General features: G+C 40.8%; 1 protein-coding gene across 4 annotated transcripts in view; it reads right to left on the reverse strand.

Moving 5' to 3' along the window:
• The window catches only part of RNMT (RNA guanine-7 methyltransferase), a 68046-nt gene that overhangs the window by 18086 nt on the left and 23662 nt on the right, over positions 1–26298 (reverse strand). For 3 of the 4 annotated variants that reach the window (XM_040353918.1, XM_040353915.1, XM_040353916.1), the window contains 8 exons: positions 22578–22691; positions 19277–19390; positions 16007–16142; positions 14000–14125; positions 10485–10597; positions 6219–6400; positions 4764–4928; positions 3118–3235 (listed from right to left, as the gene is read on the reverse strand). In XM_040353918.1, the coding sequence (XP_040209852.1) occupies positions 3118–3235; positions 4764–4928; positions 6219–6400; positions 10485–10597; positions 14000–14125; positions 16007–16046 (744 nt within the window). In that variant the 5' untranslated portion in view covers positions 16047–16142; positions 19277–19390; positions 22578–22691. The remainder of the gene's footprint in view (positions 1–3117; positions 3236–4763; positions 4929–6218; positions 6401–10484; positions 10598–13999; positions 14126–16006; positions 16143–19276; positions 19391–22577; positions 22692–26298) is intronic. The other variant, XM_040353917.1, reaches the window with a different exon arrangement.

Here is a 26298-nt window from a genome sequence, read left to right on the forward strand (position 1 = left end):
AGGGAGGGGGGCAAGCACGACACTCCACACCAGGGAGAAAGCCTTGCATTACTGTGTGGAGTTACAGACAGAAGAACAGGATGTGAGGATTTTTCTGAAGAAATAAGGACATTTAAAAGCAAAAATGGGTCTCTTTCATCAGACGTAAGCTTAATCTTGTGACTGAGCCACTTGCGCTCACAACATTTGAGTTGGGCTGCCGGACGAGGGGGTTAGTGTCAGGACGGATATCTGCGGTTTACTCGTCCCTTGTTGAACCACATTCGAAGCTCCCCTATATGAAGCGGTGGGAAAAAGACCTGAATATTGTAATTGATTTGGCTGACTGGCAAGACATAGCATTTAATTTATCTAAAGTTTCCATCAATACTACGCTAATTGAAGCCAACTATAAAACACTTTTACGTTGGTATTTGGTACCGATTCGGGTGGCCAAAATGCACGCGTCTGCTTCGCCTAATTGCTTTAGGGGTTGTGGACAATTGGGGACGATGTATCATCGGTGACTAGGTTCTGGATTAGGATATTTAATTTGATACATTCAGTAACGGGGGTGAATATTCGTAGATCTCCCGAGATAGCCTTGTTTCACAGGTTGCCTGATGAGGTGCCCAAGACATCTGTGAAATTAATCACATATATTTTGTTAGCGGCAAGAATAGCGATAGCCTGTCAGTGGAAACAATTGGGTATCCCTCTGGATTATGTTAAAAGCAAAGTAAATTGGATTATGGTAAACGACAAACTCACGCATATACTTCATAATAATTCAGAAAAATTCGAGAAAGTCTGGGATCCGTGGATTCAATATATCTCGGTTCCTCAATGATCTCTGGGTTGACCCTCTTCTACTCTCCCCCCTCTCCTTTACTTTCTCTCTTTTTTTTTCTCTCTCTCTCTTCTTTTACTAACATTTGACCGTATTTGGTTTTTAATTTACACTAGGTCACTTTAGAGCCTTATTGGCTTTTAAGGTTATGTCTTATTTGGTATTTCCTTTTGAATATAACCCTACTTGAGTTTGTTTTTGTTAGGGTACCTAGGCTCCTATAGGGGTTTGTTCTGTTTGTGTTTTATTTTTGCTCTTCCTATGCGAAGCATTGATATGATGTAATGCCTTGAATTATTTTGTTGGAAACTGCAATTGTCTGGCCTATGTATGCTGATTGTTTCTTTTCTTCAATAAAAACATTGAAATATAAAAGCAAAAATGGAAGGATGAGGTAAGTGCAGGACTGCACTAAGGTAAATTAAGCTATATAGGAAGAAAAAAAAACAAAAAACAAAAAACACTGTACCTTTTACAACCCCTTTAACCACTTAAGGACCTCCTCCTGCACATATACGTCGGCAGAATGGCACAGCTGGGCACAAGCACGTACCTGTACGTCCTCTAAGTGCCCTGCCGTGGGTCGCAGGCGCGCGCCCCAAAGCTCCGTGGCCGCGGGACCCGATCGCCGCCGGAGTCCTGCGATCGGTCCCCGGAGCTGAAGAACGAGGAGAGCTGTGTGTAAACACAGCTTCATGTTCTTCACTGTGGCGGTGTCATTGATCGTCTGTTCCCTGATATAGGGAAAGGCAATCAATGACGTCACACGTCCAGCCCCGCCCCCCTACAGTTAGAAACACATATGAGGTCACACTGAACCCCTTCAGCGCCCCCTAGTGGTAAATGCCACTAAATCGCTGATAGTCGTCAATAGTAAAAAAAAAAAAAAATATTAATAAAAATGCAATAAAACTATTCCCCATTTTGTAAACGTTATATATTTTGCGCAAACCAATCGATAAACGCTTATTTTACCAAAAATATGTACAAGAATACGTATCGGCCTAAACTGAGAAAAATAAAACGTTTTTTATATATCTTTTTTGGGGGTATTATAGTAAAAAATATTTTTTTTTTTCAAAATTGTTGCTCTAATTTTGTTTATAGCGCAAAAAAAAAAAAAAAAAAAAAAAAAAAACACGCAGAGGTGATCAAATACCACCAAAATAAAGCTCTATTTTGTCAATTTTGTTCGGGAGCCACATTGCATGACCGCGCAGTTGTCAATTAAAGCGACGCAGTGCCGAATCGCAAAAACTGGCCAGGTCCTTTACCTGCGTAATGGTCCGGGTCTTAAGTGGTTAAGGGAATAGCCGCTCCAGGTGGGAACCCAGATGAATATCCTCCATTGCAGACAACTCAGGTGCAGGCAATGCACTTAGCAAAGCAGGAACAAAGATTGTCTCTGGATAGCCGCACTCTGAATAAATTGTAGCCTTTTATTAAAAGAAGGACAGCACTACAAGTCACAGCAAAATAAAATAAAACCTGACTTATGACGCGTTTCACACCGAAACTAGTGCTTAGTCATAGCATGACTAATAAAAGGCTACAATTTGTTCAGAGTGCTGCTTTTCTCATCTGAGCAAGGGCTAGGATCTAAAGTACTCAGAAAAGTTCAATCCCTTAGCAACTGGAATGTAATGTGGATGCAATCAGTCCACCCACCCCATCCGCTCACCACCAGCTCACCATGTTCAAAAAAAAAAAAACACATTAAAATGACATGACAGGGATAATACTATACTTATGGAGAAAAAAAAAAAAGAAAGAAAAGAAGAAAGATGTAAGCATACAAAGCAGCACTGTAAACAGCTAGTAATAAGGAAACCCCTAAAAAGTGTCAGCCATGTCCCACTGACAAAAATATGCTTTCCCAGACTAGTAAAAAGAAAAAATGAGGAAGCTTCACTTTCTCCAGTACAGCTTTGAACAAGTTTTCATATCGTGTCTAATATAAGAACAGTATACAATGCCGAGTAAGAGTCGGTTCACACAGCAGCGGCACGACTTTGGGGGCGACTCGGCAAGGCGTCCTGAGGACGACTTCAGAGGCGATTTGCAAAACGACTTCTGTATAGAAATCAATGCAGGTCGCCCCGAGCCGCCCCCGAAATCGTACAGGAACCTTTTTTTAAGTCGGAGCGACTTGCGTCACTCCTATTAGAATGGTTCTATTGCATTGAATGGGACGCGACTCGTCAGGCGGCTGAGCCGCCTGATGTGTCGCCCCCAGTGTGAACCGGGTCTGAGTCTTCTATGTCATTAGCAAAGCGGAAAAAAATTACCTCCAAAGCCTGCATTTTTTTCAGCAGAGTTTTCTGTTCATAATTTTTAACCTTCTCTTCAAAAAATTCCTTAAAGGTCCTCTTGTAAATTAGTTTCATTTTATACTTCTTGGCCATTCTGCAAAACAAATAGATGTGTTAGTTCCTCCCACGATCTCACTTCAGATCCATCGTCCTTGCTTATTCTCATTTTCTCCATCTATTTTTCATTTATTTTTCCCAAATCAAGCACTTAGAACAGACATAGCAGCACCTCATGGCCAGTACTGGAATTACAATTTCAAAAGATATTTCTTTATTATTTTCACTGCATACTTTATTATTCATAGTGCAAAATGTGCTTTTAGGAAACCAGTACTGAGAAATTATGCATGCTGCCATTGCTGAACTCTGTCTGGCTGAGCTACTTTAGTACTTTACACATCAGAGCTTTGATTTCATGGACATTCCAATCTGCATGTTTGTTCTGGGACTTAAGAGGAGCTAGTTTTTGTGTTTATTAAAAGCCAGCAGCTACTATAGCTGCTGACTTAACACACTCACCTATCCCATGATCCAGCGATGTGCTCACCCGAGCCGTCTGTTCTCCCCGTCTTTTTAACTGTGCCCACTGTGCAAGCGCGAGTCACGCTGCGCCTCCTGAATGGTCCAGCAGTCTTCTGGACCATTCCAAAAGACTGCAGGGGAGAGCAGAACTTTTGCTTGGAACGACTAGTTGACAGATACCTGCTACGCCACAAAAAAAAAAAGGGGGGATGTGCCAAACGTGGCAGGGGAGGAGTACTTCAAGCAGAATTTCCCCCCTTTGGGTGGAGCTCCGCTTTAAGTATCAACAAATTTCATTAGTATGGTAGCCGTATTTTAGGAAAGATGGCAACTTAAGAATTTCTCATAGTACAGGTCTCAAAGAAAAGGCTTCAGATGCTCAAAGAACAAATATTGCTTTGAGATCAAAACGGAAATCATATTAAAAGCAGTGTTCTAGCCACAATTTTATTTTTTTTTAAAGAAAAACTGTAGCTGTTGGCTTTTAATAAGCACACTTACCTGTCCAGGGAGCCCACGATGTTAGCCCTCTGAGGGTGATCGGGTTGGGTGCAGGCGCCGCCATCCTAACTAAGGGAAACCAGCAGTGAAGCCTTCACCGGCGGTTTCATACTGCACATGCGCAAGTTGGGCTACGCTTTCTGAATAGCCCCATCGTCTTTCTGGGACGATGGGGCAGCACGGACCAGCGAGACCGGGCATGCACATTAAAAGACATTCATACAAATCCATTACCAAAAACACTGACATGCCCAAGTTTAGCAAGAGAGAAGTAGGCAAGATATTAATTAAAAAAAATAAGCACCTGCACAAAACTGCTAGACAGGGTTCTTCCACTCAAATGTTTAATTGTTATTAAACTAGATGGAGCTAAAAAGGGAAGGAACAGAAAGTGCCTGCTCATTTATTCCAGATCTAGCTTTCCTTTAGCTCACTCTAGTGATGGCCATATTAGAAAAAAAACTAGTATCCCCCAAATACTGACTTGTTTAAAGGGATGCAAGAGCAAATGAAGAAAACAGAATTAAAGTGGTAAGTGCACATAGTATGGATAACATTTATGAATTATGACGGGGGAAAAAAAAAAAAAAAACACTTACTCTACAAGTACTGGAAAATATACCAAAAATTCGGGCACATTAACCACACCTTCCAGTTTAAAGTCGTATTTGCACCCAAAAAGGGGATAGTTTCCCTTTTCTTGAAATGTGACTCCATACACATCATTCTCAAAAGAACTGGTTTCAGAAGCTTCAAGACGTTTCCTGTAACGATTGATAGAAAAAAAAAATTAGCAAACCAAATACACTAAAAGCACACACCAACAATAATCCAATACAAATAGATACTGTAAAATACTGTAGCTGCTGACCTTTATTATAAAGGACATTTACCTGCCCAGTAATCCAGCAATGTCGAATCCCCGAGCCAATTCATCCATCAGCTTTGGGTGCAGGCGCTGGCATCTTCATTAAGTGAAACCGGCAGTGAAGCCTTCACAGATGGTTTCCTACTGCACATGTGAGAGTCGTGCTACACTTTTTGAATGGTCCTGCTGTCTTCTGGGACATGTGTGTGTCCCAGAAGGCAGCTGGGGGGGCTTCCGATACCAAGTTCAGAGCGATCTTAGACCCCTTTCACACTGAACCGCCCATAGTGTTGGCGGTAAAACTCCGCTATTTTTACCGTCGATGCTATGGGCAGATTTAAAGAGACAGGGTTAAAGAGACAGGGTTAAAACCGCCCGCAATGCACTGTGTATACACACCGCTCCAAACATGTGGCAAGCAGGACTTTTTTTTAACGTCCTGCTAGCGCAACGCTCTATTCAATAGAGCAGCACGTTAAGGGCGTATTGCAGGCGCTATTTTTAACGCTATAGCACCTGCAATACGCCCTCAGTGTGAAAGAAATCTTACCCAGAAGTGGAAGCAGGTACCTGCAATAACCATGTGCCCCCCCAAGTGCCAAATGCAGCAGTGGAGGGTGTGAAAAAGTGAAGTCAGCCCTTTTGGGTGGAGCACCGCTTTAAAATAGTTACATAAAGACCATTGAACACAGGGCACAACTAGGACACTGGCCTCACAGACCACTTTGGGTTTTCTATTGGGGGGAAAAAAAAAAAATCATAGCTGTGTTGTCTGCTTTTCAAGCGTGTCCAAGCCCAGCAGATGGAGAGAGATCATTCCTAACACTACATGGACCAACAAAGAACAGCCCCTTCTCAGAAAAGCAGTCAAAAACATTGGGGGGGAGACACGCCCTTTAAAACATTATTTGCTAAATAAAAATGGGGCAAGAAACAAAACATTTCCACTTGTAAATAAATTAGCTAATAATGTTGAGTATTTCTAATCTTTCCCGAATCAATGACTCATCTCAATAAGTGATACACCAAGTATGAGTTAATAATTCAGCTACAAAATGTTCTAAAAAGATTTGTCAGCCATATCACAAGAGGCTGCCTGTTTACCAGTATTTGGCAGCATGACGGAGCAGACAGACAATTTTCCTGAGCATTTTACGTAGCAATAAAAAGGATCTTAAACACTTACACCAGCTCAAAGCCATCTGGAGTTGTGCCGATGAAATAGCCTCCAGGGCAAAGTTGTTCGCAAGCATTTTTGAGCATCATGTCAGCCTGCTCATATGTCTCAAATGAGTAATGGTAAACAAATTGACAGCTGCAGATGTCAAAAGTCATCTTTGGATCTTTCAACTTTGTAGACAATAGTTCCTGAAACGAAAGGGTTCCGATACAACATTTAGTACTTTTCATATTCCTCCACATTTTTTTGCCACACCCCCCCCCAAAAAAAAAAAAAAAAAAGAAGAATTCAATCAAATCACAAATTATGCCGCTTTCTACAGACATTAAGCAAAATTTTAATGAAGACATATGGAGGTTAGGCAATGAATATTTTCTACCAGGTAGATTCTTATTTGCGTCAGAGACAGCATGAAGTACAAACAAGCTTTAATCCACAGGCAATGGTTTAATTAAAAAAGAAGCAAGGTTGCTTCTGCAGGAAAGGCGGGTCACTGTGTCCCCAAAAAGTCAGAATTTTTAATTAACTAATGTACGGACTAATGAGCATAATAAATGGAGTGGGGGGGGGGGGTGACAGGAACTGAAAGACTTTCCTTGTTATCACACAAGAACCAGCTCCGGAGTATGACTTTATATTTTGATCTATAAGTACAGATCCACCGAGACCATTAGTCTCCACTTACTTTAAACATTTGCTGACCCCCCCTATAGCAGTTTTACTACTACAGGGCAGCAGCTGTGCACAGCTGTGATGGTCTTCTGGACCAGCGATTCTCAACCCTGTCCTCAAGTACCCGCAACAGGCCAGGTTTTGGGAATTTCTCTTAGATAAAATAGCTGTTCAAAATACCAAGCCATTGATTAAAAGCAACTGTGCAAGATAAAGGAAAACCTGCAAACATGGCCTTCTGGAGCTACTCGAGGTAAGGGTTGAGAACCACGGTTCTGGACAACCTTCAAGTCAGCAGTCTTTCATATGATTATGTAATCTACTGAACCAAAGAAACAGTTTAAAGGCCCAGGAAACCTTTACAGGTGTTTTTTGCATTAATTTTCTGATTAGAGAGCGACACCGTGGGGGTTATTTCAGAGATGTATAATGGCCTAGGCCGACTAAGCCCAGGCCGGCACTTTGCGCGGGGGGGGGCGGCGAAAAAGCCCTCCTGTACGGAGAGCCGCACAGCTGAATCTTGGAGTTCAGTGCCGAAACGTGCAGTTGCACTGAACTCCAGGATTCAGCTGTGCGGCTCTCCATGCGGGAGGAGGGGGGCATTTTTGCTGCCCCCCGGCAAAGTGGCACAGTCATCCGGGACATCTGCCGCCCGGGGTCCCGCAGCGTCATTCGGCTTTACAGTGCAGCCGTCTCTCCACTGACTGCAATACACAGTCCCTCTGTGGCTCCTCCCCCTCTTGGCTCAATGTTCCTGTGTACACAGCCAGGAGGAGGAGCCGAGGAGAGACACAACCGAGAGAGAGCCATGCCGCTGGTATGTGGGACAACGAGAGAGAGAGAGAGAGAGAGAGAGAGAGAGAGAGAGAGAGAGAGAGTCATAAATTATTACTTTATGGGGTCATAAATTATTACTAACCCTGGATGACCCTATCATTAGGAATTATTCCTTATACACCACCGCCCCTACAGGTTAAAAGTGGCATTACTCAAAATGGCCGCATAGCTGGTTGCCATGACAGCCTACCTAACATAGCTTCATTTCACATCGTCAGTGACGTAGTAAAGTGATACACACCCACTTCTTGGGTGTGTTAAAAAGGAGTTGTAGAGACGAGGGGGATCTTTGAGCAATGTTTGGATGGCTCCATCTCTGGAAGGAAGCTGACTGATGAGATGTCTGGAGAACTCTCTCTCTGAGAGGATCTCTGAAGAAAGCTGGAAGGGAGAGATTGAACACAAAGATGTAGGGAGTTGAAAGGTCCCTCATGGGACTTCTCAAACAGAAAGAACTCTTAAAATACTGGTAATGTATAATTTTGTTTATTTACCTTTTGGTAATGAATGTTTCTACATACACATAACTGAAACCATTTAAATGCATCTGGCTGAGCAATTTGGGTTATATTATTTCTAACAGCAGTATGAAATAATTATATTCCCAATATTAGGAGACATACACAAATTATGTTTGTCTTTAAAAAGCTAAATGCCAACAGTTGTACAATGGTTTTAGGGCGACGTCTGAAAATAAATTCTCTCTAAATTTAAAATAAGCTTGTCTGTTTTGCCAAGCTTGTGTACAAAATGACATGTGTTCTGTACACATATACAAGGAGGATTAAGCCAGAGATCTGTTTGTGTTGAGAAGAGATAACATAATGTAGACAAAAAGCTGTTTAACTAGAGTCTATGAAAATCACGGGAAGGTTATTTTACAAGTTACAAGGTTTTAAATATACCAGGACGATCAGTAAGAACTGTGAATATACCTTCTCATATATAATGTAAATATTATCTGAACATTTAACCATCATGTATCTCTGATTGTAGAAGTATATCAATTATTTGTTTTATCACAAATTGTACCCGATTTTAATTTTGAACTATATCTCTCTATATATATATATATATCTCTATATATATATCTCTCTCTCTCTCTATCTATATATATATATATATATATATATATATATATATATATATATATATATATATATTTTAAATATTCATTTGTGTTACTTGTCTTCAAAATAGCACGGATAAAAGAATTTTGGTTTTCTAGTTTTGATATTGTAGGAAAATTGTAATTCTCCCAAAGGACAGATTTACATATATCCATAAATACAATATTGTATTCTTCAGTATAAACTTTGACAGTATATGTAGGCACTATGCCGAGATGCGTCAATGGTTCTGACATAGTAATGCACCTGCTTTTCCTCGATCAGATACATACACAGACATCCCAAGTCTCCCGCGAGGTGCAGGAGCCTCCTGGACACCCGCAAGTGCTGCCCGATAGCCCGGCTGCGGGGCTGATCCTGAACAATCCCCTGGTTTACAGTCAGGGATGATCAGTGAAGCAGGAGGGACAGCTGTGAACTTCAATATTCCTGTATAGCCAACATTCACTTCTCTCCCTCCCACTGCCGTCGGCTAAAAAGCGAAAACAGGGAGATCGGTAATCACAGCTGTCCATCCTGCTGCACTGATCATCCCAGACTGTTCTGTGCATCATCCTCCTCCAGCCCTTACCCGTGTCCTTCTATGGTTCCCCTCCTGTCCTTCATCCGGCTCTCTGTCCTACTCCCCTGCAACAATATATCTGTTAAAGTTATTGTGTATGCATGTCTGTTGTGAGAACCTAGACTCGCCTTGATGGTTAAGAAATTATCATCATTTCTTTTAAATACAAAAATTGTAAAAAAATAATAAAAAAAAAATAAAGAACTGCTGACACCACCCTCTACATACTTCTTACCGTGTAAGTCATCTCAGACTATTAAACCACACCCCGTTTAAGCCATGCCCAATATGTAGCACGTTTAAAAGCCACACCCACCTCCCTGAAAAAGTTTTTGCATGTTGGGATGTCTGGATACAGGGTCACTGCTTTTCGTGCAAGGTGTAGCAAAAGCCCAAAATGTCCAACCAGCTTGAGGCTTCACGTACACTACAGCTCCTAAACTTGAGTTTTACGAGCTTTTGGTATTTTTTTGCCAAAGTTCCTAAACTCTACTCCATAAGTTAGAAGCTGCTGCGGTTAGGGGAGCTTAAACCTTCCTCTCCTGAACATGGAAAAATTCAGGATAGGAACGTTTTGATCACCGGCGGTGCCATTTTGACACGTTTTGCGTTTTCCCACATCCAGCGGTCAAAGTAGGCTATGTGTACATGAAGCCCAAGTGAGATAGAGTGGACCAAGTAAAAATGTTGGAGTAAATGCCCCGACTTCCACTGGTCAGTCATAGGAATTCTGCAGATTATACAAAATTCCACATGCTGCCATTCCAAATTGCTATTTAAATGTAATTTTGGAATAGGCCTCAAAACTACCAGAATGGTAACATTCGAGGCACAGCTCTAGCAAACAAATTTAATAAAAAAATAAAACAACAACAACAACAACAACAACAACCACACACACACACACACACACACAGACACACACACACACGTGCCCAGAGACAGCAGACCTTGCCCCTGACTTGCTGCACTTAATAGAGACACACTATAGAACAGAATGTTAAAAGTCCATTTGTAAAGCTCTTAAATAATTAGTTTCCACTGCTTTAAACCCAGCAATCACAAAAGTACCTTTGTAGAATCTGCAGTCACAAACTCTGCTTCAAAAACATGCTCACGGCGGGCTCGCTCTTTCATTTCAACATACCGCTGTTCACACTGCTGGACAGAAACTTCTGCTATATCTGTAAAAATTAGCAAGAGAATAAAAATTACAATAAACTACAACACAAGCAACAATTGTCCAAGACCAATCATAAGCTAAAACCGCTTGAATGCTCTAGTTAATTAGTGCTGAAAAGCAATAGGCCTCATAACAATGACTGTCGCTTATTGCAGTTCTGTACATAATAGTCCCTTTAGGCCACTGAAAAGAACAGGAGCTTTTCATAAAGGATTTGGAAATCTTAAATCACTATAAAAATGGCTTTTAAATAAAAAAAAGGTAAGCAAGAAAATATATATTTTTTAAACAATTATTCTGTAGTGCATGCCATAATGACTAGGCTTGGCTTTTATGTTCATGCAACAAAAAAACTTGAAAAAGTAAAGTAACAATAATGCTAAGAAAGCACTGGGTCTAATCCGTACAACATATTCAAAACTAGAAAAAAAAAAAAAAAAAAAGCAGCGTTTTTAGACTGTGCTGAGGAAATATCAGCCCACCACTGCACCGACCATAAAACCTTCATTGGCAACATAGAAAATACTTTTTGGCATGTGTGAAAGACTTACAGCGAGAGAAAAAAAAGTATTTGGATTCCCTGCTGATTTTGTACATTTGCCCACTGACAAAAGAAATTATCAGCCTATAATTTTAATGGTATATTTCAACAGTAAGGCAAAAACCACAAAAAAAAAAAAAAATCCAGAAAAAAAAAAACAACTGTCAAAGTTATAAATTGATTTGCATTTTATTGAGTGAAATAAGTAATTGATCCCCTATCAATGAGCAAGGCTTCCAGGTGCCTTCTATACAGGAAACAAGCCGAGATTAGGAGTACTCACCGAGTGCTCCTAATCTCAGGTTTTACCTGTATAAAACACAGCTGTCCATAGAAGCAGTCGATCCGATTCCAATCACTCCACCATGGCCAAGACTAAAGAGCTGTCCAACGAAAACAGGGACAAGATTGTAGACCCACACAAGGTTAGAATGGGCTACAAGACCATTGCCATGCAGCTTGGTGAGAGCGTAACAGTTGGTGCGATTATTCGCAAATGGAAGAAAACACAAAATAACTGAGCCTGGGGCTCCATGCAAGATCTCACTTCGTGGAGTTTCAATGATCATGAGAACGGAATCAGCCCAGAACTACACAGGAGAATCTGGTCAATGATCTCAAGGCAGCTGGGACCATAATCAATTGATAACACATGACTACGCCATGAAGGACTGAAATCCTGCAGTGCTCGCAAGGTCCCCTTGCTCAAGAAAGCACATCTACAAGCCTGTCTGAAGTTTGTGTCACTGCCACATCACTAGCCCTCCCATTAAAGCGAATAGGACTGTCGGTGACTCAAAGGGTCAGAGGAGAAGATGCTGCAGGACAGAGATGACACATTGCTATTTAAAAATTAGGATTTAACTTTACTGTAAAAAAAAAAAGGATTTAAATTGAGTCGATTTAAAAAAAATAAAAAAAATAAAATCCTTTTGACTAAATCATGATTGCCAACATACAAAATCAGCAGGGGGATCAAATACTTTTCCCCCTCACTGTATATGTGTCAAAGTTGCTTTCCACACTGTCAAGGTTATGGCAATAAATCCTAAACAAACTCACACAAGCCCCCCACAGTGAAATCAGTTTTAAAGCCCAAGTTTAGGGAACATCAAAAACAAAAATCATGAGAAATGTTCCTCCATCCTACGCCACCTTGAGAAAAGACCAACTTGGGAAGGAAAAATGGTTTGGGTGTCAGGAGCACCTTAACTATGTAAAATATGAAAACGTTCTGTACAAGATAGAGCCACACCTGACAGAGGAAATGGCCACCAATGTGATCCTCTAAAGCAGGGACATTCACTTAGCGGACCTTCAGCTGTTGCAAAACTACAAGTCCCATCATGCCTCTGCTTCTGGGTGTCATTGCTTGTGGCTGTCAGTCTTGCTATGCCTCATGGAACTTTTAGTTCTGCGACAGATGGAGGTCCGCTAATTGCATATCCCTGCTCTAAAGAATCAAATGTACCAGATCCAGATCCCAGAGATTCACAGGAAGTTGAAGTGGGGGGATTAACAAGAGCAATTACTTTTATAAATGTCTTCACTGGAGTGTGTGAAGGCAAAGCTTTCTTGAATAGAATGGATAGAGCAGAAACCTGTCTGGAATGGAAATGAACAAAGGGAACCGCCTTGAAGGAGGCTACCATGAGGCCCAGAACCAATCAACAGTTGAGCCCTAGAGAAGCAATCTTTCCCAAGGAAGGAAAATGTGGCCCCTGGTTGGACGCCCCTGGCCTAGGTGAACATGTAGATCGCTGGGCCCTCTGATGTGGCCCATGACTCCCTGCTCTAGGATGAAATGGAAAAGCAGTCTTAGGTCCCTTTCACACGGTCAGTCCGACAGTCCGAACAATTTTACCCTCCATTCACCTCTAAGTAGTGGCAGACACAAACTGACTTGTATCCTACCTCCAATACGATCCGCTAAAAAGTATAGTGGTTGTGTCAATATCGGCTCTGCATATGCAGAGCAGACAGGGACATGCCATCCACCCGCTCATTGTGGCAACCGGTTACCAAGGCTATAGGAGGCAAGACTAGACAGAAGCTGCAGCTTAAAGTGGAACTTTAGTCAGAAAATGAAGCCCTGCTAAAATCATTTTAGGCTGGCCCCTTATGCAGGTACAGTACAACCTTGGATTGCGAGCAGAATTTGTTCCAGAAACATGTTTGTAATCCAAAGCACTTGTATATCAAAGCAAAATCCAAGAAAATGTTGCAAAACCCACCAATTTATTGTCTATGGCTCTCGTTATATATTTTTATATATAAAATAAAAAAAATGATATAAATGTTTAGTGGTCCCAACTTTCTCTAGAAAATTAAACAAGATTTTCACAAAAAGTGACAGAAAATGCCTGGTTTCAAACAGGTTAAACAATATGTATCCCCAACATTTTATATTCCCGATATGTGTCTGCTGTACCTGTATGAAATCCCTGGTGCATTGGCCAGTCCTTCATATTAAAAACTGACCACAATAGGCATGAGAGCTTAGAGTGGTCGGTTTTCTTGCTGTGCTGGGAACTCTGGGAGCCTAATCTCCAATGAATAGAATTGTGCCAACATAGCCCCCCCCCCCACCTAGTAAATGGCTGTGAAGCTGCCATTTTGCCTCCCCCATCTCTCAGAGCTCCGTATGCAGCCAAGAACAGAGGGTATGTGATCACTTAGAAAAATAAGTATTTAATGTTTTTTTTCTATGTATACACAAATGTTCTGTCTTTCATTTCTATGTTAAACTGAATGGGTTGTTTTACAAGGTGAGGATTCACATATACTTAATTTTTAAATTAAGCAATTACCTCACAAAATTACTTACAGAGCCCCAAAAAAAAAAAAAAAAAAAAAACTTACCGGTACATACAAGATGATCTATTCTGCCTTTCCTCCACTTTAACAAATCTCCTCCTTTCCCACAGCCGAGATCCAAAACTGCAATGTTCCTGTTTTTTCTCTCTCGCACTCTATCTAAAAACTCATCTAAAAAAAAAAAAAAAACACAATAAATAAGATGTTAAAAAGCATACAAATATGCAAATCTTTAAGCGGCATTCCAGTCTTTTTTTTTTTAAGTCAGTAGCTACAAAAAGTAGCTGCTGTCACACGGTCCAGCAATGCAGCCGCCCTCATCTCCGCGGCGCCGACATCTGTGTGCACCCAGCAATGACAGCTTGTGGCTTTATAGCCAGGTGCGCACTGCTGCATATACCAAATGACTGAGCAATCATCTGGGACCTGTGACGTGTCCCAGAATATTGAATAAGGGAAGCGGAAATGGGGGCTGGGTACCTGTAAATACAAGGTACCCATTCCCCTTGTTCAGGATTCCTTGAAGCGCAAGTTCCAATTTTGGGTGGAACTCTGCTTTGAGGAAATCCAGCCAGACAATTACATACAAAAAGATGAACTAAAAGTATCCTTTTACATGACAAAGTATTTGTAAACCTTTCCAGTCACCTGTGCCTCCACACCGAGTAGCAAGGAGCACAACACTGATAAACCCAATTACTTGTAATTACACAAAGCCACATTCTTGGCATTTTGTTATGCAAAGTCAGGAAGAACATTTGACCCAATATCACCATCTTCATTTTAACCCATGCCAACTAACTCCAATTATCTTGGCATTATTCCACTGGCCAAATGTTGTGTCCACTGTCAACTGCATTCTCATAATAAAAATAAATTAAAAAATTATAAATAAATGGATTATAGATATAATTCCGTTTTCTGCAATTAGTATCACACCCATCTTTAATGTTGTAATCAGTCAGTGTATTAAAGGCCCTGTTCACACTTGTGAAACAAAGTCGTAGCCCAGTGTGAATGGGCCCGAATAGAAGAGGATGAAAATTACAAAAGGTTAAAGCGGAGGTTCACCCGTACAATATACTTTTTTCCCTTAGCTTCATGCTCGTTTTGTCTAGGGGAATCGGCTAGTTGTTTTAAAATATGAGCTGTACTTACGGTTTACGAGATGCATCCTCTCCGTCGCTTCTGGGTATAGGCTGCGGGACTGGGCGTTCCTATTTTGATTGACAGTCTTCCGAGAGGCTTCCGACGGTCGCATCCATCGCGTCACGATTTTCCGAAAGAAGCCGAACGTCGGTGCGCAGTATAGAGCCGCACCGACGTTCGGCTTCTTTCGGCTACTAGTGACGCGATGGATGCGACCGTCGGAAGCCTCTCGGAAGACTGTCAATCAAGAAGGAACGCCCGCTCCCGAAGACCCATACCCGGAAGCGACGGAGAGGATGCATCTCGTAAACCGTAAGTACAGCTCATATTTTAAAACAACTAGCCGATTCCCCTAGACAAAACGAGCATTAATCTAAGGGGATGGTTTGAAAAAATTGATTAATGGGTGAACTCCCGCTTTAAGGCTAGAAGACCATCTCCAAGCAGTTTGATGTCCTTGTGATCACTGTTGCAAATAATAGTAGAGATGCATTGAAATTTCGACCGCCGAATCAGACAAAAATTGTGTTTTTGGCATTTTGACAATCGAGAAACAATTACATTTAAAAACGGACAATGACAGTCAGCGTCGGCAAGTGAGGGAGACCGACTACTGTGCGTACTGCTCTTCTCCTAAATTTTTCCGCAGACTTTCATCTGTTCACGACGTTGACCGAAGCGGAAGAAAATAGATAATCATCCATTTTTCCATAGGAATGCATTGACGTTGGCTTTTCATCTGTCAACGGATGGACGAAAAACAGGTGAACGGTCCGTATGTGCGAAAGAAAGGCCCTTTACTCAGACCTTTGCGATCCAGATTTTTAAAACCAATAACCGAGTAAACATCTGCCCACAAATACAATAAAAAAATTAAAAATAGACACACTATGCAGAACTCACTTATGAGTGCACTTTTCATCCAGTTATTAAAGTTTCTCATGTAGAAGATGCGAGACTGACTTCGCTGCTTTAATCCACACTCTTGCAGTTCATTGTAATGTGCAGCAACAGCTGAGGAATGGCCTTCTTGTACACACTATGCGCAAAAAAAAAAAAAATTATTAGAATGCCTCCCTAGTAAATCAAGATACACAAACTAGCACATTATATGTATATTCCAGTTGCTATGACCAGAACTTCCCTCTTATACAACACCTATTTAATGGGCATCTTGCAAGAAGATTATTTGCAGAGTGAAAAAGTGAGTAAATGCAAGATTACACTAGCAAAGTGCAGGTGAATATTTTGTACTAAGACCTAGTCGTAGACATTAGCAAAAATATGAGCAAATGGCATTTAGAATATTGTTCTTGCTCGAGATAAAGAATGCTGGTATTATTGTGTCAAAATATGAATTTAACGGGCACAATCCACAAATTGTTTCGATTATTCTGCGATTGGCCACAGCCAAAGGCGCCTGTCCTGGGAGGCAACTTTAAGTCGCATTGCAAGTTGCTCCAAGTCACCTTGCAAAGTCACGCTGTAAGTCGGGTTGCCCCTGTGTGAACTGGCACTTGTGGTGGGTGGAGCAGCTGGATCCCTCCCACGGCTCTGCTCTCAGTAGAGGCCATGTGCTTCACAGTGGCTTACAAGGTAATGTTTGCAAAGGCATTTATTTGGTGAAAACAAACTGGATTTATATTGTTTTGTGGCTACTGAAGAAATGAAAGGATTTGTGCCAGTTCACACCAGACGCAGTTCCGTGTGCATTTTTTCTGCACTAAAGATGCACGCACAGTGTTTTCCCAAGTATTCCAATGGCTGTAGTTCACACCATGCAGTTAGTTTCCGGTGCAGAAACGGACTGCATGGTGCCAACTAGAGCCATTGAAATACATGGAAAAAACTGTACACGCATATTTTACAAAAAAAAAAAAAAAAAAAAAGCACATTGAACTGAACAGAACTGCATCTGGTATAAACTGGTATAAACTGGCCCTAAAAGCTAAACTCTCCAGATATCCCCAAAAGTTCAAAAAGGTTTTATAATCACAGGAAAGTATATCAGCCTTATTCCAAAAATGGATTCAATAATTTTCTTCAGAATTCTACAAACAATACCCCATAATGAAATGAAAAGAAAATGGTTTGAAATGTTCGCAAATTTATAATAAACAAAAAAAAAAAAAACACAATAATAATGGCGCTCTGAATACTTTCTGTATGCACTGCTAATCCCTTTCACATTAGCCTACTTTCTAAAGCTTACTAGGACAATTTAATTCACATAATTTTACACCAAAGTTTAAAACATTAGATAAAGAAAATTCCTGGACTGCTGCACTCCTTGAAACAATGTCTTTATTCAGCAAAAAAAAATCCAAAACACAAAACAACCAAAAACAATCCAATCAAAAAGGAGAGGTGGACAAAAGGAAAATTTTGAGTGGGACGTGTCCCACTTTTATTAGATGAATTTAGCATTTCCACACAATTCAATACACCTTTTGTCTGGATTTCCCTGGTGATATTTCCCTCCGGTTGTCTGGAATATATCATTACAATATGGGTAGTGCATTTTTCCACACAGGAATTGGAGATTTTTAGGCTACAGGTTCTTCTCATATATAGCCTCAATCATAGGTCAGAATTACTATCCCAATAGTGTGACACTTTGAAACTTTGGGAATGCCGAAGAAATTCTTTGTTCTCCCATTTGTCACTATTATTTTTTGCAGATGTTTTTGTGCCGTTTTCATAACCCAATATAAATAATTAATGGAAGATAGACGACAGTGGAGCCGAAAGAGTTCTGCCCTTGATGCATACCACGTGTTATTTCTGGTTTGTTGATCATATCTCAAAAAGTCTTTTGGAACAAATACAATATTAAATAACATTTTTTGTAAAGTACTATGAGATATATATAAATGCCTTAAAATGGCATTCAAACCAGAATGACAGGGTATAGCACATAGTATCATAATCACATATATATATTATTTTTAATCAAACACCATATTTTTATACTTTCTATTTTGTGTTTTACTTACATATATTAAATGTTGCAATTTTAATAAGCTCTATACTTGATATCTACTAATGATCATTTAGACTATTAACACAAGTTGATTGCACCAATTTTTCATTTTTTATATATTTTTTTTATATATGTTTATTTCACAACATTCCATGTCACAGTATATAAACACTTTTTAAAAATGTTTATTTTCACTATATTGGTTATGACACATATGTGTTTTCACACATGGGGGTTTCCTTCTGTCTTGTATACATGTTTTCTATTTCACATACTATAGTACCCCCAAGTGTGACACATCAAGGGTTTTAGGCCTGGTTCACACTAGTGCGTTGCTTTTTTGAGCTGCGTTGTCGTTGCAAATTTCTCTAGAGGGTGTTCTGCAGATCAACTGCGGTTTAGCTGCATATCAGGTGCGAATTTGGAGACCTGGGAGAAGTTCCGGGTGAGAGGAGAGTGGGGGAGAATTGTATTGAGCTGAATGAGAGAAATTCCTGCAGAGAACTGAACACATGTGCGAATTAGATGCGTACCCATAGAAGATAATGGGACTGAATTTGCACCTGAGCCGCACCGCAAGACATAAAAACCGCATGCGGTTTGGAGGCAATACGCAGTGCGGATGCATCGCACATATGTGAACCAGCCTAATTGAAAACAATGTATTTTGAAATGTCCTGCGAATTAGATGCGGTTTAAACCGCACTCAATTCGCATAGGTGTGAACCTGGCCTTAAAGTGTTCTTTTGACTTTTGATTAATGATCACCTGCGGGTTGATTGGTGAAACGCCCCACTCACCTTCTTCCCCTCCTCTATTTAAACACAGTTTTTTGTCACTGCTCACTAGCTACGACTAAGCATCGAAAGATGTGAAACATGTCAGCCACCCATTTTTTCCCTTTTGTCCACCTCTCCTTTTTGACTGCACTGTTTTTGGTTTGTTTTGGGTTTTGGAATTTTTTTGCTGAATAAAGACATTGTTTCAAGGAGTGCGGCAGTCCAGGAATTTTCTCTATCTAATGCACCTGTGCACAGCCAGCACCCTTTTTGGTTCAGGGGGACGGAAGCATAGCAGAGGGATCAGCAGTTTTCAGAGTGGTATTTTCTTTTAAAGTTTAACACATGTCTGCAATGGTTTACATGCTAAATAGTTTGGGGGGAAAAATTAATAAATGTAAGGCTGCATACCACTTTCTTAGCTGGTGATTCCAAAGCATCAGACTTCCTCTTGAGCGAAGAGCTAGATACACCGGTAGCTGATTGGTTTCCAATTGAATCGTCTGATGGTTGACTTGAGGGCGGCTGCCAAAAAGGAAACAAGCTTAATTTGGTACACTGGGATCATTTTGGTCTTTAATGACATTCTATATAAAAAGTCATATGCTGGCAAAGCAGAAAGTTATAGGAAAAATTGTATTCATTTGTATAATGGTTCAAAACATACATTACAAAACATTATACAAAAGTGCACATTATAAAACATTTCACAAAAAAAGTGGGAGGTGGCATTAAAGTAGGATTTCCAATCGAATACTAACTAAACCTAAACCTGCTCCCACCTTCATTCTAAGCCTATTCCAACTACCATGTAAAATGAAAGACGTCTATACTTACCCAGTCTGAGGGTGCTCCATACAATCACACGATCGGCACCCAGCGCCAGCTTTTGTGTAGAAGAGGGACCAGGTGCACCATAGAAAGCCTATTGGTGACATTATCACACAGGCTCTGCAGCCGTTATCGGCGATCTCTCCCCTTCACTGAAGTTGTTTTATTTATTTATGTATCATTTATTTTTAATAAATTTGTAAAACTTTCAAAAACAAAAACTTCATATTGTCATTATGGTGTATTGTTGGTAGAATTTTGAGGAAAATACATTTAAAGGGTTTGTAAAGGAATTTTTTTTTTATCTTAATAGCTTCCTTTACCTTACAGCGGAGTTCCACCCAAAAGTGGAACTTCCGCTTAATCTACTCCTCGCCCCCTTACATGCCACATTTGGCATGTATGTTTATTAAAAGCGAGCAGCTACACTTTTTGTAGCTGCTGACTTTTAACATAAAAAATGACTGGAACACCCCTTTAATGCAGCGCTGTTTTCATGTCCTCATTGTTCGTTTTTGCTCTGGAATTCTTCTCTGATCTCCACACTTCCTGGTTGTCTGTTTCCTGATGACCACAGTACTGGGAGCTTTCTCTCTCTGTGGTCATCAACTTCAAGGAGGTGTGATTACTGTGTCTAGTTTCGTTTTCCAAACCATCACTGCTCTATGTTAACCAAAAGCTCTCAGCCCTTCCCCAAGCTCTCGGCGCTTATGTAAACCGATAAAAAATTATATATAAAAATATATACACAAATATAACCAAACCATGCGAGAGGTGATATGCAGATCTATAATGCACCTCCCTCGCAATCAAGCTAATGAAAGCTGGAGCAAACACATACATACAGAGGCTGTTTGGACACGCACACAGAGGGTGCAGCACACCAGCGCGCCCGGACCCCTTGTAGCAATACATGCGGAGCACAGCGGGGCAAGCACACCTCTTAGGACGCCATTTAAATGCTGGTCAGCGGCTTTTAACGGTTGACACTGCCAAAGACACTCAGTGCCGGTCAGAGGCACTTTATATTGTAAGTGTTATTTTTTTACCTTTTTTAAATAAATACATATTTTAATATACTACACCATGATGAGCCCCTTGTTTTTGAGGAATTGATGACACCTTGTAAAAGGGAAAAGGAGGCAACACCCACTGACGGACAAAGAAAAGACACCACTTTGGAGCCTAATAATATCTGGGGTCTGGTGAGTGTTGATTTTAACCATTGGTGATGGTGGCACATCTTTGTCGGGTGGAAGAGATAGCGGCACTTTCCTCTACACAGTACTACCAACATTGAACCTTGTGTTTGCTGGAACCTATTGTATAAGCGCAAGATTGCCTGCCATTTGGACTATTTTTAAGTGCAGTCAGCACATTGCACATTTGTATGGTTGTTTGATAATTATTTCACTTTTTTGATATTTATTTTGTTCCAATACCGGTTATTGGACAACTCACGGTGCAGTTGGTATACTGCATATTGTAGTTTTATACACATATATACACAATATTTTTTGTAATATCTTTCGTATTGTTTTCACTATTTGGTTGGTCAGTAGCAGCAACAGCCATTTTTCTCATAGAAGCACTGTGGCATATGGATTGTATGCTGACACACTGATCTAGATATACGATTCAAGTTTGAAATCACTGTGTCACATTTGTATGACTCATATATTTCTCATATTTTTTTATATATTGTTTGTATCCAGGTTATTCACATTTAAGATTGGGTACATTGTGGCCCTGATATTTCACTTATGTCCATACTCCCAGAGATTTAATACCTCTGGATAATTAGATCAGCGCAGTAACACTTTTCTTCCTCATGCACTATAGTCATCATTCGATCGAATCACAGAAACGAGCATCCAGGGCGGCATCCACCACTCGGTTCAAGGTTTGTTTCTCCCGCTGTGATCACACAGCGCAGCGGGAGAAACAAACCTTGAACCGAGTGGTGGATGCCGCCCTGGATGCTCGTTTCTGTGATTCGATCGAATGATGACTATAACCTATATTGCCTGACTTACTCTGCCAAAGTGTAAGTGCACATTTTATATTATATTGTTCTTTTATTAAACCAAACGGAATTATGCTATGGGCCACTGTCTGTTTCTTTTCTCACATGGGAGAGGATATCTAATGAGGATTGGATTTTACCCCTGCTGTGATTTAAGTTACGATACAACGCTTATTACCCAGCGTTGTCTGGTAAGAGTTTTACTTGCTCATTGCACGAGTGGTGGTGGTTTTAAGGATATCACTGGATCGTCTCTATTGGAGATTTCTTCTAAGTCTTCTCACGGAACATCTTGTTTGGGACTATTCTTTTTACCATAGACTTCTCAAACTTCTGGACTGTCATATAATAGCATTTAAATTCCATAAGGAGCGCTGCTGTGTATATATATATATATATAGTTTATATGTTGTTTTTTTATTCCATCACTGCTCTATATAGCACAGAGGCAGGAAAGAACATGCAAAAAACAAAACTAGAAACTACAAGTACATTATATGATTGATTCAAATGTATTTTTAATCGTTTTTAAAAGGAATCAGTTAACTATTATGTCTATACCCTGAAAACAGTCATTACAGCAACAAAAAATTTTTTTTCCTTTACAACTCCTTTAATCCATTTTGGAATAAGGCTGTAACATAAAAAAAATGGAAAAAAAAAAAGAAGCGCTGTGAATACTTTGTGTATGCACTGCTAATCCCTTTCACACTAGCCTACTTTCTAAAGCTTACTAGGACAATTTAATTCACATATCGCTTTTTCTTTTTTTACACCAAAGTTTAAGACATGTCTGCAATGGTTTACATGCTAAATAGTTTGGGGGAAAAAATAAATAAATGTAAGGCTGCATACCACTTTCTTAGCTGGCGATTCCAAATCATCAGACTTCCTCTTGAGCGAAGAGCTAGATACACCGGTAGCTGATTGGTTTCCAATTGAATCGTCTGATGGTTGACTTGAGGGCGGCTGCCAAAAAAGGAAACAGGCTTAATTTGGTACACAGGGATCATTTTGGTCTTTAATGACATTCTATATAAAAAAGTCATATGCTGGCAAAGCAGAAAGTTATAGGAAAAATTGTATTCATTTGTATAATGGTTCAAAACATACATTACAAAACATTATACAAAAGTGCACACCTCTGCAGCTAGAGGTTCGGATCCCGGTCTCGGCTTCATGTGAATTGAGTTTGGTGGTCTCAGCCCGGCTCCCGGTGGGTGTGCTATGCAAGGTAAGCCTGTGCTTAGTACGCCCACCCCCCTCCCACAAAAACCACCACACCTACACACGCACTCTAAATTGGGTTAACACACTCACATTGACCACGCGGTCTCTAAAAGAGAGGCGAAGGACTAATGGGGCTGGTTGAGCGGGCTAATCCTCTCACTCCCTTATAGGGAGTCCCTCTGCCCCGTTGGGCTTCAAAGCGGAGCAGGTAGGGCGGGCTGTGTGGGAGGACCCCCTCACACACCCGCCATTGCCACCCGGGGCATGGAGAAAGGTGGCAGATTGCCTCTGGGGGAGGCCTGCCTACTCCCAACTCCTGCAGTCCGGCTCCTCTCTCGAGTACACGCACAAAAAAAAAAGAGCACGCAAAAAAAATAAAAAGTGCACATTATAAAAATGTTCACAAAAAAAGTGGGAGGTGGCATTAAAGTAGGATTTCCAAACGAATACTAACTAAACCTGCTCCCACCTTCATTGTAAGCCTATTCCAACTACCATGTAAAATGAAAGACGTCTATACTTACCCAGTCTGAGGGTGCTCCATACAATCACAGGATCGGCACCCAGCGCCAGCTTTTGTGTAGAAGAGGGACCAGGTGCACCATAGAAAGCCTATTGGTGACATTATCACACAGGCCATGCAGCCGTTATCGGCGATCTCTCCCCTTCACTGAAGTTGGCCGCTGGAGAGATCACGTAACCGGACTGAAGTGCCCTTCAAAAATAGGAGTATAGACATCTTTTCTTTACAGGGTAGTTAGAGTAGAATTAGAATGGGGTGGAGCAGGTTCATGCATCGTTAGAATTTGACTGGAATTCTACTTTAAAGTTATTCAAGGTAATATGCTGTATATAAGGAGTGTAGTGGATGGTCTTGTATGCGTTTTAGGGATGCACAGATACCATTTTTTTCCAAGACCGAGTAGGAGTACCGATACTTTTTCTCATATATTCGCTACCACCACCAATCACCGTTAAGTATTGTGCCCTTAAAATTTATTTATTACCGTTCACGGTTTAAAAAAAAAAAAAAAAAAAAAAAATTGCATGACAATTTGCCCCTCATCTGTGATTTGATTGCGACATTGACATTTGTTAAATAAAGTCACAAGCCACAATTAAAATCAGAGATTCAAATCGCACTGCTCTTCTTTGAATCAGTGTGATTTGGACCTCAGATTTCCTTGCGGCTTGCAACTTCATTTATGCAAGTCGCAATAAAATCGTAAAAAAGGATCAAAGCATTTGCAGGAGTACAAGTACCCATCCAAATGCTCAGTCCCAGCAAAAAAACGTTTCCTAGAAAAAAAAAAAAAAAAAAATCACCAAGGAAAATGTTTTTTGTTTCTCATAAAGCAAAGGCTGCAAGCGTGCATCTTAAAGGGGAGTTCCACCCACAATTTCACTTTTTAAATATAAATACCCCTGTAATACACAAGCTTAATGTATTCTATTAAAGTTAGTCTGTAAACTAAGGTCCGTTTTGTTAGGTTGTTACAGCATTTAGATAGTTTATAATCTAGAAATAGACCGTGGCCATCTTAAGTGTGGGCATTATGAAGCCAGACTGTATGACTTCCTGGATTTCAGCTTTGCATATCTCGCACATGCTCAGTGCACAAGCAATGTAATAGGTTTCAGTCAGGTTTGCAAGGACTACTGGGAAACATGATGCCTATCCCAAAAACCCTTGCAAATAGCCTAGGCTAATAAGGAGGAGGAAGTAATGAAGGGCTACAAAAAAGGGATTTTTAATACAGCTTACCTGTAAAATCCTTTTCTTGGAGTACATCACGGGACACAGAGCAGCATATTCATTACTATGTGGGTTATATGGAGTACCTTCAGGTGATGGACACTGGCAATCTCAAACAGGAAGTGCCCCTCCCTATATAACCCCCTCCCATAGGAGGAGTACCTCAGTTTTGTAGCAAGCAGTATGCCTCCCAAAATGGTCCCCAAAAGAGGGGTGGGAGCTCTGTGTCCCGTGATGTACTCCAAGAAAAGGATTTTACAGGTAAGCTGTATTAAAAATCCCTTTTTCTTTCTCGTACATCACGGGACACAGAGCAGCATATTCATTACTATGTGGGATGTCCCAAAGCAATGCTTACAATGAGGGGAGGGAGACATCTTCCCAAGACAAAAGGATTTAATTTAGAGATATACTCAAATCATAATAAATCCAACTTAGTTGAAAAAAAATAATTTTAAATTTTAAATTTTACTCAAAAGGGAGCCCCCGGAAATCGAGGGTCTCAAACTGCAGCCTGCAGCACTGCCTGCCCAAAGGCTGTATCAGTATTCCTTCTTACGTCCAACTGGTAGAATTTTGTAAACGTGTGGACAGAAGACCAGGTTGCCGCCTTGCAAACTTGAGCCATAGAGATCTGGTGGTGTGCTGCCCAGGAGGCGCCCATGGCCCTAGTAGAATGAGCCTTTAATGATAACGGAGGAGGCAACCCTTTCAAGCCGTAGGCCTGAGAGATTAACTGTTTAATCCATCTCGAGATGGTGGATTTTGCAGCTGCCTGCCCCCTTTTTGGGCCCATCCGGTAAAATGAACAACACATCTGTTTTCCGGATCTTCTCTGTAGCTTTAAGATAGGCCTTCATGGCCCTGACAATATCCAAGGTATGCAGCAACCCTTCCTTTCTGGAAGTAGGTTTAGGGAAGAAGGATGGTAATACCAAATCCTGGTTTAGATGAAAACTGGATATAACCTTCGGTAGGAAGGAAGGATGAGGGCGGAGAACGACCTTGTCCTTATGTAAAATAAGATATGGTTCCTTACAGGATAAGGCTGCCAGTTCCGATACTCTTCTGGCGGAAACCATGGCGACCACAAATACTTACTTCCTTGTCAGTAAAACCAAAGGAATTTCAGCCAACGGCTCAAAAGGTTGTTTCTGTAAACTTGACAGAACAAGATTTAAATCCCACGGACAAAGCGGGGATTTAACTGGAGGATTAATACGCAAGACCCCCTGCATGAAGGTCTTAACCAGCGAGTGGGTGGCCAGCGGCCGCTGAAACCATACTGACAAAGCTGAAATCTGTCCTTTGATTGTGCTTAATGCCAGTCCTCTATCCACTCCTAGCTGGAGAAAACTTAATACTCTATCGATGGTAAACTTCCGAGAAAGCCATTGCTTGGACTCACACCAGCCTACATAGGCCTTCCAGACCCTGTAATAAATCACCCTAGAGACCGGTTTCCTGGCTCTGATTAGGGTAGAGATTACTCTCTGAGACAGACCTCTACCACTGAGAATCAGGGATTCAGCTTCCAGGCCGTCAAATTTAGATGCCGTAAGGCAGGGTGGAGGATCGGACCTTGCGATA

Source organism: Rana temporaria, chromosome 5 (genome assembly GCF_905171775.1).
Source record: "Rana temporaria chromosome 5, aRanTem1.1, whole genome shotgun sequence".
Taxonomy (NCBI): domain Eukaryota; kingdom Metazoa; phylum Chordata; class Amphibia; order Anura; family Ranidae; genus Rana; species Rana temporaria.